We start from the raw sequence: 14,597 nt of genomic DNA, 5'->3' as shown, positions 1-14,597 counted from the left end.
GGTACAAAAGTACGGAGTATTGCCAAGTCGAGGCTAGAGACTGAGTGCCGAGATAACAACCCTGCCTCGCGCTGTCGTCTTGCCTGCAGATCGTCTTATCAATGCACCAACTCTATCACCCCATCTTTGGGCAGCACCCCCACCCTCGCATCCTCGCCCTCGCTGTCTCCCGATTGTGCACGAGGGGTTGGAAATCGGCCTTCTGGCCGAATCTTGGGGGGAATGAGGAGACCCCGACGGGGTTTGGGAGGGATATATTCGAGCAGGACATATGGTCAAAAGATGTAGACACAACCGCGAGAAGAACCACACGACCAATCACTGAGAACGATGACCGCACCAGCTGCCCCCCCAATCCTGGACTTCTCTGCTTTCTATGGTAGCGACAACGAAGCCAAGGCCCAGTTGGTAGAGGAGGTGCGCAACTGCTGCCACTACAATGGCTTCTTCCAGATTACGGGCCATCGCGTGCCGCTCGACCTGCAGCGCCGCGTTATGGAATGCTCCAAACGCTTCTTCGACTTGCCTTTGGAAGAGAAGATGCAAATTGACAAAAGTATGCGCCTCAATCTGCGACCGAGAACGGACTCTCACTGACCTGGTAGATCTGAACACCTTTAACCGCGGCTATGAGCTGCTGCGATCGCAAATGCTCGAAGCAGGCACCGGCCCCGAGCTGAAAGAAGGGCTCTACATTGGCGAGGAGATCCCCGAGGATCACCCATACTTTGTCCAGAAGAAGCTGAACAGTGGTCCCAATCAATGGCCACAGACGGTCCCCGACAAGGCGGAGTTCCAAAAGACAACGATGGAATATTATCACGCAGTATTCGAGCTCGCGAAAGACGTGCTGGGGGTGGTTGCGTTAACGCTGGGTGTGGACGCGACCTTCTTCGAGCCTCTCACCGAAGGCGCTGTTGCCACGATGCGTTATCTGCACTATCCCGCGCAACCGAAGGACCAGGACGAGAAACTGAATCGTGGAATTGGCGCACATACCGACTTTGGATGCGTCACGCTGCTCCTGCAGGATGAAGTGGACGGCTTGCAGGTCTTGGACGTGCCTACTGGGCAGTGGCTGGATGTTCGTGCCTCTCCTGTCCGTCTTGAATCCATCACTAATCCATGTCATTCACAGGTGAAACCTGTCGAGGGAGCCTACGTCGTCAACCTGGGCGACCTGTTCATGCGCATGGCCAACGATAAATACAAGTCCAACATTCACCGCGTGATCAATAAGTCGGGCCGTGAGAGATATTCGATTCCGTTTTTCTTCAGTGGAAACCCAGACTACCTTTGCGAGTGCCTACCGAACTGTCGCGCGCCGGGCGAGCCAGCCAAATACCCACCGATCACCGTCCAGGATCGGGTGACTGAAGCCTACAAGGATAGCTATGGTCGGGCAGAACAATACAAGAAGGAGCTGGAGATGCAGGCCCTGGCGTCTACTCCAGCGGTAGCTTCGGTGGGAGCGTAGCGAGCTAGGTTGGATCCTTGTGATGTTGTCTTTTCTTTTTCTTTCTTTCTTCTACTGCTTCCATAGCTTGAACTGCATTATGATCATGATAATTGTACCCATTTATCCTATGACGATCTTGGTAAGCCAATGGATGCCTGCCGCGTAATGCGGTTATGATAAACTGTCAAGCGGGATAGGCACTTCCTCCTGGCCCAGGCTCAAGGATGGGCCTCGTCCTCGTATGCCTCACCAATGGACACGCAAAGGTGGGGGGAGCCTGCCTACGTCTGACCCCGTATCATATTCACCCACCTTTGGTATCGTCTCCTGGGGTCGTAAATTCTTGAAGATAATTGGCTGTTCCACATCCTAAGCCGAATGAATAGCCCTAAAAGTGAGTATATGAATCGACATAGAAGCATGGCCTGAATGCGAAGGGAGAGATCTCACGACCAACGAAATCGAAAATGGACAGAGTCGCCATGGAAAAGAAGCATAACCAGCCCGTTCATGATGTCGATCCAGATAAGGCCGCTGGCAATATGATTGCCCTCGATGATCATGAAGCTGAGCAATTCTATGGCTCTTCTACTACCCAGGCATACCGCCTCAAGTCCGAGCTGGTAGGAAGTTGCATGGAACAGATTGGCATGGGAAGGTGAGCATACAGCACACCTCTGTAGGTGGGAACCCTCGCTCACCGAATTAGGTTTCAGTGGAAGCTTTTTGTAGTAACAGGCTTTGGATGGATTGTGGACAACGTAACTATATCCTCCCATCCCTCCTGCCCCCCAGCCCTAACGTTCCGCCTGGTCAGTTTGCCTCTCAAGGCATTGGCAGCGTCCAGCCACCCATTGAACAGGAGCTTTCGGACATCGTCAGTGTCAGCTATAGCTCACTTGCCTACTACGCCGGTCTCATCCTAGGCGCATCTTTCTGGGGCATCTCTAGTGACTTAATCGGTCGACGACCCGCGTTCAATTATACCGTCCTGATCGCAGGTATCTTTCTCTGCGCGGTTGCGGGGTCGATGAACTTCGTGGCCTTCAGTGCTCTCTGGGCCGTTATTGGTACCGCGGCAGGCGGGAACGTCCCCGTGGGTTCGATGATGTTCTTGGAGTTTGTTCCCAGGAGGTCTGTGCCTCTACCGTCTCGGCTTCATCTGATAACTAATGGGCAACCAGCCATCAATATCTTCTCACGGCATTGACCGCATGGTGGAGCCTCGGTCAATTGATGGTCTCCTTGGTGGCATGGGTCTTCTTGGCCAATTTCAGCTGCCCAACAGACGCGACTCCAGCAACTTGTCCACGTCGCGATAATATGGGATGGTATGAATCCACACTTAACCTACACTTCGAGGCTCACCCGGAGATCTTCAGGCGGTATACAATGATTACCCTTGGTGGCATGGCCCTTGTCTTCACACTACTCCGTCTGTTTGTTTTCAAGCTCCCTGAGACTCCACGATATTTGCTGTCTCAGGGGAGGGATGAAGATGCAGTGGCGGCAGTCAACCATGTGGCCAGACAGAATGGAAGGCCAGAACCCTTGACCATTGGCATGCTTCGCGAAATTGATATGCGGCTGGGAGCTACGCCGAGTGCAAATGGAACCCACGCACGACTTTCCACCAAGCAAATGGTCTCTGAAACCCTGCGAAGCTTCAGGGGTGAACATTACCGCGCTCTATTCGCCACCTCGAAGCTTGGCAGACATACCATCATTACTTGGGTGATATGGCTAACCATCGGTAGGCTTGGTTCCTACAAAACACCGGGCACTGTCTTCTTAGATTGACATTTCATCACAGGCATCGGATACCCTCTGTACTTCAACTTCCTGCCGTCGTATTTAGCAACCAAGTTTACTCAGAACTCTACTCTCTCTCTAACATACCGCAACTACTGCATCACCTCCGCTGTGGGAATCGTGGGTCCACTATGTGCTGCGGTGGGCGTCAACACGACGCTCGGCCGTCGGTATATGATGGGAATCTCGTCTGTCGTGACGGCCGTGTTCCTTTTCGCCTACGTGGGGGTCAACAGCTCCACAGCCAGCCTGGCTTTCTCCTGTGTCACCAGTATCCTGGCGAATTTTGGTAAGGGAGCATGAGAGCCGGGAAGATCTATTGGCCGTGGAAACTAACCGGCTTTTCTAGAGTATGCAGTTATGTTCGCCTTCACCCCAGAATCCTTTCCAGCCCCCCACCGCGGTACGGGAACGGGCACTGCATCAGCTCTGCTGCGCCTTGGGGGCTTGGTGGCGAGTCTTGTTTCATCTCAGACCGGATTTACGAGCGCCCCGATCTATGCCAGCGCTGCAATGTGGGTCACGGTGGGAGCTCTCTCGTTTGGGCTGCCGTTTGAGACGCATGGTCATGAGGCGCTGTAAGATCCTTCGTGGGCGGTAGTGATCGAGCTCTTGGACCTTGTAGGCCACTTGTGGACTGAATGGTTGCGTCTACGAGTAGAAAGATGGGGTTAGCGGTCGGAAGCTTCCAGTGAATCGGACCAAGCATTCTACTCTACCTATGTACTGTTAACACCTCCGCAAGGGTGGGGGTGGCCATAATGTGTATATCGTTCTGATCTCTCAGATGGGCGCCACTGAGGTGGATAATCATATCAGGCCAAAGCCTGCAGCGGAAGATTGGGTCGACTAAAAGTGGGGAGAAGACATGCCATTTGAATCTTGTATCGTCCATTACATCGCAGGTCATGATATAAGATCGCTTGCCTTGGTGGAAGCCTCAAGTCGTCATTAGTCTAGTAGCCAGTTGCCCAGTAATCAATATGACCAAGGTTTTCACCAGTGCTGAAGGTACATCAATCATTCCCCACACCCAAGCCGGATCTAACTGCCCCAGTTGCCCAGCACAAGAACGAGGACAGCTGCTGGGTTGTTCTTTACGGAAAGGTCTATGATGTGAGTTCGACCTCTGCTCCCATTCTACTTCCATCATCGACTGCTGACCGGGACCAGGTCACGCGTTTCCTGTCCAGCCATCCTGGCGGCGCCCAAGCCATTCTGCGGGTGAGCGGTGGAGATGCCACAGACGACTTCGATCCCATTCATCCCCCCGAGACCATGCAGAGTCTCCAGTCGGCACAGATCGGATCAACAGACCGCGATGAGGAGGTGTCCTCTGCCGGTCATACTACGGGTGCCACGGACGAAATCGATGTTAACACCCTCTTGAACCTGGACGAGATTGAACAGGCAGCCAGCAAGGTAATCAGCCAGAAGGCGTGGGCTTACTATTACTCGGCGTCGGACGACCAGATCACCAAGGACTGGAACACGCAAGTTTACCGATCACTTCTGCTGCGTCCCCGAGTCTTTATCGACTGCCAGAAATGCGATGTGGAGACCGAGCTTTTGGGATGGAAGCTTGGTCTCCCGATCTACGTATCTCCAACCGCAATGGCTCGCTTAGGACACCCCAGCGGGGAGGCGGGAATCGCAGAAGCATGCGGTACCTTTGGAGCGCTGCAGATCATCGCAAATAATTCGTCATTGTCACCCGAGCAGGTGGTTGCTAATGCTGCACCGACGCAAGTATTTGGATGGCAGCTGTATGTCCAGCGAGACCGCAGTGCGAGCGAAGCGATGCTCGCACGGGTGAACCAGCTAGATGCGATCAAGTTTGTGGTACTCACGCTTGACGCGCCCGTCTCTGGAAAGCGAGAAGATGACGAGCGCATCAATGTGCAGGCTCATCCAGCAGGCAGTGTCAGTGCCCAGCTTTTCGCTGGCACAGATCCGTCTCTCACCTGGCACGAGACTCTTGAGTGGCTATCACGACACACAAAGAAGCCTATCATCCTCAAGGGTCTGCAGACTCATGAAGATGCCGCTATTGCCGCCCGGTATACACCCCTCGTCCAAGCTATTATCCTATCCAACCATGGTGGGAGATCTCTGGACACGGCACCACCGGCCGTACACACCCTCCTTGAAATACGGAAGTACTGTCCCCATATTTTCCTGAAGATGGAGGTGTGGGTGGACGGTGGGATTCGACGAGGGACCGACGTCGTCAAAGCGCTTTGCCTTGGTGCGAAGGCTGTTGGCATCGGACGGCCGGCTCTTTGGGGCCTTGGGGCTGGGGGAGTGAAGGGCGTTGAACGAACGCTACAAAGTGCGCCCCCTATTCTCTCGCCTGTGAATCTCCTTGATCATCTGCTAATATCCCGTCTTCGCCTGGTAGTTCTGTTGGAGGAGACCAAGACGTGCATGCGACTCTTGGGAGCTACCAGCATCCAGGACCTGGGTCCCCACTATGTAAGCCATGCCTTCCTTTGATCTCCCGATACCCACTGACTGGATTCTGTTCAGGTCAACTCCCGCATTGTGGAGCAGCAAATCTATCGGACGCCGCCAAGTGTCGAGGATGAGGGCGTTTTAGTGTGTAAGGGCAAGCTCTAGCCAACGTCAACATAATGTTTTCTTCGTCAGGGTGCGAGATCTAAGAAATGTCAAATGGGGGTTACTATCTTTTTTTCTCCGTACCTAGAGAGTCGCGATTCGCATAGCAAATCCAAGCATCAAGATCAATTCCCCCATCTAAGGAGAAACGATCTTCCCCCCACCTTTGATCTGCAACGATGGGGGGGGAAACACGAGATAACCGCGATGACGGACAATCCCCCGCTTCAACCCCTCTTACCGTCTTTCCTTCGCGCATTTAAACACCATCTTTCCACATTCATAAGCCATTGAGAAACCACTATCGCACGGCCTACCCTAGAATCCTCCCAGCGATCCGTATCGCGTCTGAAACGAGCAGAAAACCTCGCCAAGCCCCGCAACCCGCACCCCCGCACGTACCATGGGCAAGAAGCGCGTCTTAGTCGGCTACGGAGTCGACATCGACGCGGTCGCAGGGTGGCTCGGCTCGTACGGTGGAGAGGACAGCGTGAGCGATATCAGTCGCGGCCTGTGGGCGGGCCATGTCGGCACCCCGCGGCTGCTGAAGTTGTTCGAGAAATACAAGATCAAGGCGTCCTGGTTCATTCCCGGCCACTCATTGGAGACATTCCCAGAGGAATGCGCGCAGATCCGGGACGCGGGCCACGAAATCGGACTGCATGGGTACTCGCACGAGAACCCGGCCAGCATGACCCAGGAGCAGCAGCGGGACATTCTCGACAATACCTATAAGATGCTCCGCGATTTCTGTGGCAAGCCGCCGCGCGGGATCGTCGCCCCTTGGTGGGAGGCCAGCGCCGAGATGGTCGACTTGCTGCTCGCCTATGGGATTGAATACGACCATTCCATGTCCCACGAGGACTGTCAGATGTACTGGTTGCGGACCGGGGACTCATGGACGAAGATTGACTACAGCCAAAAGGCGGAGACGTGGATGAAGCCGTTGGTTCGGGGCCAGACGACCGGGCTGGTGGAGATTCCGGGCAGTTGGTATATCGATGACCTGCCGCCGATGATGTTCATCAAGAACTCTGCGAATAGCCACGGCTGGGTGAATCCGCGGGACGTGGAAGATATCTGGAAGGTGAGTGCTCCGTCTTGTTCTTGTGTTCTCCATGTCACCCACCAATGGGCTATTGGTGAAAGACCTCGTGTGGCTGATAGTGGATCTGTTGCCCGTCCTAGGACCATTTCGATTATTTCTATCGCGAATACGACGAATTTGTTTTCCCCATGACGATTCACCCAGATGTTTCCGGGCGACCGCATGTGCTCCTGATGCACGAAAGGTAAGCACAACGGCTGGAGATGGCACTCGACAGGGGCATTTGAGCTGATACGCGGCAGGATTATTGAGCATATCAATAAACACGAAGGGGTGGAGTGGGTGACATTCGAGCAGATGTGTGATGAGTTCAAGAAGAAGAACCAACCGCCCGCTGGGGCGCCAATGCCAGCGGCCGCGGAAAGTGTGCTCCGAGATACCGGAAATAATGTGCAGGGTGACCTGAAATAGTTCAGGCTGGTTAGATCTGGGGAATGACTGTGGATTCATTTCCACTGTCGTGGTCTACTTCCAGTGCTGCGGTAGTCACTCGGTTTAGGTATTGGAAAATATATGTACGTTAGTGAGCTGGCTTCCTAAACCGGACGGTTACTACTAGTTAGCTTTCTAAAGCTCAACCAATTTCATGAAGCTTCCGTGGAAAAGGCTTTTAGGGAATAAGACACTGTCTTTAGCTGTCCGGCATTCTTGGTGTGGCCTCTGAACGGAGTTGCGAGAGACGCGCCCGATGCTACGTTTGGACAAAAATTCCAGTTGATCCTCTGCGTTCTCAGCAGTCAAATAAATCACTAAGCATACAGTGGGTCATTCATCACGATTATCTCCGTACCCCAGTGTGGAGTAAGGGGAATATGTGGTATTTCATGCATGCGAGAGAAACAGAAGAGCGACGAGGGGGGGGAAGACAAGCCCGCAAATACTTCATCTCATCCAGGGTTAACCCTTCCATGGTCATGCAAACAAATAGATAGATACTCCTGCCGTCCGGAATCATTGTCAGGTAGTAATCCGCTTTCATCATACACCACGGTTTATTTGGCGAACCGAATGCCCGACATTTCCGAAATGTCCTGGCTTAAGAATGCATTCAGCGGTAGGCAGCGACGAACCAGTCCTGAGCAGGTTCACCATGTTGGGGGAGAGGTGGAGGCGGTGGAGCCTGCTCCCGCTCAGTCATATGGATGTCTTATATCTGTTCCATATCCACAGTGGTTGGTATAGCCGAGTTGAATGTAACCTGAATGATGTGTGGCCGAGGGGCATGTTGGCTGAAGAAGGTAATTAAGCCGAGTGCGAGACGCTTTGCGTGACCAATCTGTTCTGGGGACGGTGGACCTCCTAATCTACTCCGGATGAACCCTGGATGATGCTTGGATAGCGGTCTGTGGGGATTATTATGGATCTCGGTCTCTTGGGGGAAAAGATCGGAGGCTCGTGGGCCCCGGATCTTGGGGGCCAGAGTCTCGGGTCTGTTTTCACTCGAGGCCGGTTGATCAAGATTTCAGAAGGCTATAAGAAGAACACCTCGTCCTTCTTCCGTCTATCTTGTGCAATCTACTCCAGAATCTCGACCTGTCCTTCTACCACGAACCCTTGACCCCAACAGGCATAGCCAACATGATGATCCCTATGTTCCTTACTGCCCTTTCGGCCTTCCTCGCTGGTACATCAGCTGCAGCAGTCGAGCGGCGCGATCGCACCTGTACTGTTGAATTATCCGAGCAGCGCGGCCAGGTAAGCGCCATACACCATGTGCTCGGAGAGAGATGTCCCTAATGATCTCCAATCCTAGAACGCGGTCGGTGGTGGTGATAACTCACTGACCTGCGGTGTGAGCCTCGACTATGGTGACGGCCGCAAGGATGTCCTCAGTGAAGCATGCAACCAGATCTGGCATGCCGGTGATCACTGCTTCAGTTCGCAGCTGCCATACTCTATCTGGTAACGCTCTTTGATGTATCCCGATCGATTCCGACCGTGATGCTGACTCGAGATCATAGTATCCACACCAACGGTGACACCGATGGCTACCTGAACTACAGCAACGAACACAGGGACTTTAACGAGGATGGCTGTTCGCAGGACAGCTCAGCCAGTATTGGTGGTGATGCTCATACTATCACCTGCACCTTCCCATGCACATAGATAGGTACCAGACCTACAAAATGTACCAAGTGCAGCAGATATTCAGCCTGACGCCACTGCAGTTGAACATTTGCGGAGTTAAGATAGTTCATGTGTAAACACCTATACTGTACACTAAAAATGTATATACAATGAATAAATAGATAACGTGACAAAGGTGGACAGGTGACTCGAACGAGAGTAGCCAAAGAAATCATTCCGACTCACTGGGAGTATGTATGGAGACAAACTATGTATCGTCTCAGATAGATATTGCTGTAGGGGCTAGTCACGCCAACACATACCATTTCGCTCGATCGAGTCATGAACTGATAAACCGCATGAGACGGCGGAATTGCGGGAACGAATTAGAGAAAATGACCCTGAGGTCTCGATCATTCTTAGCCGTCGGAAGAAAGGTCGTGGAGGTGAAAAGCTGTGAGGATGATCTCCCAGCTGCTATCGTGGATCATGAGACAGAAGGGTACACACCCACACGTGGTAAGACCATCGTGGCACTGAGCCTTTTCATCAATTGTCGGACAGTCCTAATAGAAGCCTGATCACACCTCCTTCAGGTGAGCCTTTTCGCTGTTAGTCTCGCATGTTTTACAGTGGAGTATGTCCCAGTACTTTGTCACACAAGCTAAAACGCCTTAACTATCGTCTGCCGAAGTCTGTGATAGTCGTTGATTGTGACAAAAAAAGGCAAGGCATTGGGCAAGCCTGCGGATAAAATCAAAGAGATTGCTTATCGTCTATACTGCTATATTGAAGGTCGATGCAATGGATGTCTTTGCGTAAGGAGCACACGTGCCTGGTGGCATTTGGGCACAAGTAAGGTAGGTATCTGAGCAAGCTGGCAAGGCTTGCGACAGGGCTCTGGACGTTGCATCTGACGACTTGATAAGAACTTCTGTGGAAGAGGACTGGGTGGACAAAGACAGAAGGGGTGGGGGGTCAGGGCAACTATTCTATCTGAAAGCAGGCGTAGGGCTGTTGCAGTCTTGCTTTCATCGATGGAGTGCTGGCCAGCATTAGAGAGGTTGGAGAGCGGTATACTTGGTTAAAGTAACAGTCGAGAGGTATGTCACCAACAGGGATCACTTCCTGATCCCTAATTTACGAAGGAAGATCTCTATTTGGCCTTTGGAGATAGGGAATTTCCAATCTAGCCCAAGGACACTGATACGAACCTTTCGGGTAGGATGCTCCTCCATAATCCGATATATGTATTCTCACCCCAGCACTTATTATTCACTTCAACCATTGTGTCTTCATGTGACATTATGTGTAAGTAGTTCTTTACTATGAGCCCTAATGAGTATAATCAGGGAGTGATTGCAGGGTTTGAGTCCTTCCACCTTTGAACTTTAGAAATGATCAATATGTTTGGAGAAAAGGAGAAGACGTTTCATTCGAGTATACTATAGCAGAAAAGGCTATGGAAATAACCCCGATCCTTGAGTGGTACCTGCACCACTTGACATAATACGCTTAATAGCAACGTTTCTGTGGGAAGTCAGAAAGACGATTTCAAATTACAATCGGGGAAGGTGCCATATACGCAGCAGACGAGAAAAGAACCCGAGCCGTCACACTTGACCAGGCCGCTATGTACATGTTAGCATCCTTCGAGGGCATTGTTCCCAAGTTTGGAGTACTCACTGGGCGCCACAGGTGTCTGGGCTGTGGACCTCCTATTCAATGATCAGAGGATTCATACGTTTGATAGTCAATGCCATCTACATACCTTACAATCCACACCCTGCTGTCTCTGTTCTAGAGCGGGCCCGGCGTAGGCCAGGGTCAGAAGGGTAGCGAGGATGGCAATGACGCGCATATTGAATCACGGATAAACTAGGTGATTATTGTGGCTTTATTCGAGTTAACTAGGATGGTATGAGAAAGAGGATGGATTCGGGGGGAAGATTATTAACGATTTATATAATAACTGTCCCTTCCTTCTAGATAGGTCAATCTGCTAGGAACAACACTGTATAGCCCCATTATGACGTGGCCGTCATCTAACACAGACACGCCAAGACAGGGCTATATACATAAGACCTCCCAGATTCGTTCCAAAAGAGAGGAGAAAGCGAACACAGTCCGTTGAAAATATAACCGAGGCGGTGCAGGCGGTTTCCAATTCGCTCGTAGCAGCCCGTTGATCGGTTACTGCTGGGGGCCTTGGACGCCTAGCTTGTCGATCACTATCTTGGCACAGCGATGAGTGTCCAAGATGAGTTTAAACAACCCCAGCACTTGATCCGCAAGCGGTTTGGCAAGAGGGGCCGTGGCGGTGTACCCCAGGAAGATAGCCACGGAGGTATTGACTGTGATCGTTGTTAATCCAGGGGTGGGTAACTTAATTCCTGAAGCTGTCCAAGTGGTCCGCAATCTCGTATTGTTGTCATCATCCAGCTCCAGGTTCACGAATCCTGACGACGATCTCCCAAGAAACAGGTCGCCAAGCAGACGACGATATTCGAGGTTTTCATGCGGTTGAACTGAAATCCAATTGCCTTCTACACCGAACAGGAATACACTGGGAATGCGAAGGATGCAATAGAGCGGGCAATAACATGAACGACATCGTGCACGATAGCCCAGGCGCTGACATGCAGGCACTGCCTGCAATATTGGCCATTGGCTGGCATTCAAATCGTGCAATTGATAACAGTGTTTGCTTCGGCGGGGGACATAACAACTCATCTTCTGCCATGTTACCTCATGGGACCACAGTACGGGTGTCTACAGACGCTCTACAAGGCGACCCTAGTTCATATTCTACCGTGTCGGTAGGTATATATGGAACAGGCGACTCCATCACAGAAGTTGGGCGGCAACCTGCGTGGCCGGGGTGTCCTCACCACTGGTCGAGCCCGGAATCATCTACTACTGGCTATTCGTCAGACAACTGGAGAGCGCTGCCGCTACCGATGTGCAATGCATCACGCATCTTTAAACCTCACCTCAGCCTACATATTGACCAACAGGTGATAAAGACGACGAACGGATGTTGCTGGTATGGGTTCCAAAATCCGGCAGTCGTGGAAGGATATCCCATTTCAGGCAGACCCGAACACAACAGAGGCCCGGAGAGTCCCCTACAAATCCTGCCGGGATTCACACGAATGTGCAATTTTCCATCTTTGTCCATGTAGCTGATGAGGACGAATAAATATACCAAGTAAAATTGAAAACATCTTGGAAACAACGTTTTGAGGACGCAGAGATATCCATTGGTGTTGGAAGCGCAGGGTATTGGCTAAGCGATAGTACACGTCAACCAATATGGATGATCTCGGTGGAATGTTATTTCAGATAGCAGATCCCAGTGAGACATTACATTCAGCCCAGAGGATTCTACGATATTAGCTGCGAGGTGACAATGGTGGCCGGCTGAATTGTCCGTTGCCTTGTCATATGTGCTGAAGATGGACGTTCAGCTAAGGCGTCCCCGGTTGTATTCTACACATGATTGGCTTTCTGAGATAGAGATTTGGAGAGCAATATAACTGCGGTCTTTTGCGACTGATAGCGAGTCAGGTGGTTTAGTTCTCTCAAAATCTCTCTTCTTCTTGTCTGACTATGTAAAATATTCCGCGTTGAGTTGGGTGGGAAGAATTTCTGTCTAGTAGCTGATAATATCGTTTTTGCTGTTCATAAGACTGAGACAGATGGTGAAAGAACGGGAAGACCTATATGAAACCTAATAATTCTGGACAGCAAGTAACGAGAAGTCGAGGCAAGCGTGGACTTAAGTGACAGGATTAGAAGAAGAACGGTTAATTCAAACACCAGCTGAATACGGAGACCAGCGGATGGCAGGTAATACAAACGATTCAGATTCAATTAGAGCTTTCTAACATCAAGCGAGAAAGGAGGCTAGTGCAATGAAAAGCAGTAAAAAGCGTACAAGCCCCGAAGGTTTGTTGCTGAAGTGTTGTGGGAAGCTTCAAGCACAATGGATCTCGCAACATTCCACGAAGCACGAACGGGAATCATGTCCACACGCTACATGCCCTTAGCTCACCGTTGTAATGCCCACTGGGAGGAGCGACCATGCCACACAAACTATACGAAGGGTCAGAAATCTCATGGGCTTCCCATAAGACTAATACACGGGAAGTGCTCACGTTTCTGCAGTTGGAGTTGCTGCTGGAGTGGCCACATAAACCACACGAAACCCACCCGGATGGCCCTCGTTATATTGCCAGGCTGGCCCTGGTTTGATCGGATATTCCGTTAAAGGTTGGCCGCTACAAGCAGTAGGAAGAGTGGAGAAAACTGCGGTCCCTTGATATGTGTTGTAAAACCGGTGAGAGTAGGTTCTGATAACAGTGCGTCCATCAGTCGAGCCTATACCCGTGGTTAACCTCGTCTGCTCATCGTCCTCATCTTTTGTTGGACCCACTAGCTGGATATGTTGCCCTAGAGACACCCAAGCTCATTGCCTCTGTAGCCCAGGAATAGGGAAAAGTAGAGACAGTGCCACCGCCTGTGAATTGTTAGAATTATCCGGTACGGGTCCCATTCAAAGAGAAGCATACTAGCACATCGAAATTCCGGGTCCCTGATTGCCAGCAATGCTTCTGTCGGGGTTGGTATTGCTCCCAACATTACTTGCTGTGTCGTTGCGGGAGAACCTGAAATCAAAATAAGAAAAGAAATAAGTAAAAAAGCCTCATGATGAAGGTCCCCTTGACTTGGCTTATCATTAGCTTGTACTTAGTTCACAATGCTATCGTTTGGGCTGCTTGACCGGCTCAGGCTTGATTAGCAAAAAGCGACAAGAGGGGACGGGGAGAATAAAGAGAGAATGAAGGAATGAAAGGAAAACGAAAAGAAAAATAGAACCTCAAGTCCGGACAACGCCAGACAAATGTACTATATCGGCAGGTACAAAAATGACATTGCCTCATGCTATTTCCTACCCTGCCGAGGTTTGTTAGAGCCAAGTTAAAGCACTGGATACATTTCCCCTCACCTAACTAGCAAGGAAGAGGAACTCCAGGACGCATAGAAGTATGTAGAGCCAAAGAAACAGTTTCTGGATGGTAAAATCCCCTCATATGAATGAGGAGATCCATGCCCCTATTGTCATCGTGCATATTGATACGTGGCTTGCAGCGATGGAACCCGATGCCCCTCTGATCGGCAATTACAGAGACTATGAGGAGGCAACGATTGCTCGCCATTTGCCAATGCTGGCCATGCTATCACATTATGGATTCGCCCTCCCAACCTTCTAGCTGCGCTAAAAGATGTACCTTCCATCACAGGGGGTGAATGGGACCAGGCTGCAGGCAAGGAGACGAACGATGGTCTCCGGCTGGCTACGGCTGCCATCGCACTTGATCTCCTATTGATGAGCTTGAATACTAACTACTATACCATCCTACTCAGGCGGCGTGGTTGCCTACGGGTACTGTTCGATTTCTCTGGACTTCAATTGTGTAATACCACCGAGGCAAGCCAAAAATGATACTGCTTTTAGTATTTCCGCGG

At 51.2% G+C, this 14,597-nt stretch overlaps 3 protein-coding genes across 3 annotated transcripts; all 3 read left to right on the top strand.

Moving 5' to 3' along the window:
• Window positions 1-330: 330 nt before the first annotated feature.
• Window positions 331-5,890, top strand: ABOM_002573 (uncharacterized protein; the record flags this gene model as incomplete). The annotated part of the gene is made up of 10 exons (XM_022529703.1): window positions 331-556; window positions 606-1,465; window positions 1,876-2,117; window positions 2,198-2,460; window positions 2,748-3,212; window positions 3,273-3,560; window positions 3,621-3,674; window positions 3,746-3,796; window positions 4,329-5,746; window positions 5,801-5,890. 10 exons carry the CDS (start codon window positions 331-333, stop codon window positions 5,888-5,890), a joined length of 3,957 nt encoding a protein of 1,318 aa, XP_022391216.1.
• Window positions 5,891-6,293: 403 nt separating this feature from the next.
• On the top strand, window positions 6,294-7,409 carry ABOM_002572 (polysaccharide deacetylase family protein; the record flags this gene model as incomplete). The annotated part of the gene is made up of 3 exons (XM_022529702.1): window positions 6,294-6,977; window positions 7,079-7,182; window positions 7,241-7,409. The coding sequence occupies 3 exons, from the start codon at window positions 6,294-6,296 to the stop codon at window positions 7,407-7,409; spliced, it is 957 nt and encodes a 318-aa protein (XP_022391217.1).
• A 1,167-nt stretch (window positions 7,410-8,576) lies between these two features.
• Window positions 8,577-9,104, top strand: ABOM_002571 (uncharacterized protein; the record flags this gene model as incomplete). The annotated part of the gene is made up of 3 exons (XM_022529701.1): window positions 8,577-8,693; window positions 8,752-8,900; window positions 8,960-9,104. 3 exons carry the CDS (start codon window positions 8,577-8,579, stop codon window positions 9,102-9,104), a joined length of 411 nt encoding a protein of 136 aa, XP_022391215.1.
• Between the last annotated feature and the right edge of the window lie 5,493 nt (window positions 9,105-14,597).

The sequence above is a fragment of the Aspergillus bombycis genome (assembly GCF_001792695.1).
Source record: "Aspergillus bombycis strain NRRL26010 chromosome Unknown contig00023, whole genome shotgun sequence".
Classification (NCBI taxonomy): domain Eukaryota; kingdom Fungi; phylum Ascomycota; class Eurotiomycetes; order Eurotiales; family Aspergillaceae; genus Aspergillus; species Aspergillus bombycis.
Note: the sequence above shows the minus strand (reverse complement) of the source record. Positions and strands in the feature narration are given on the sequence as shown.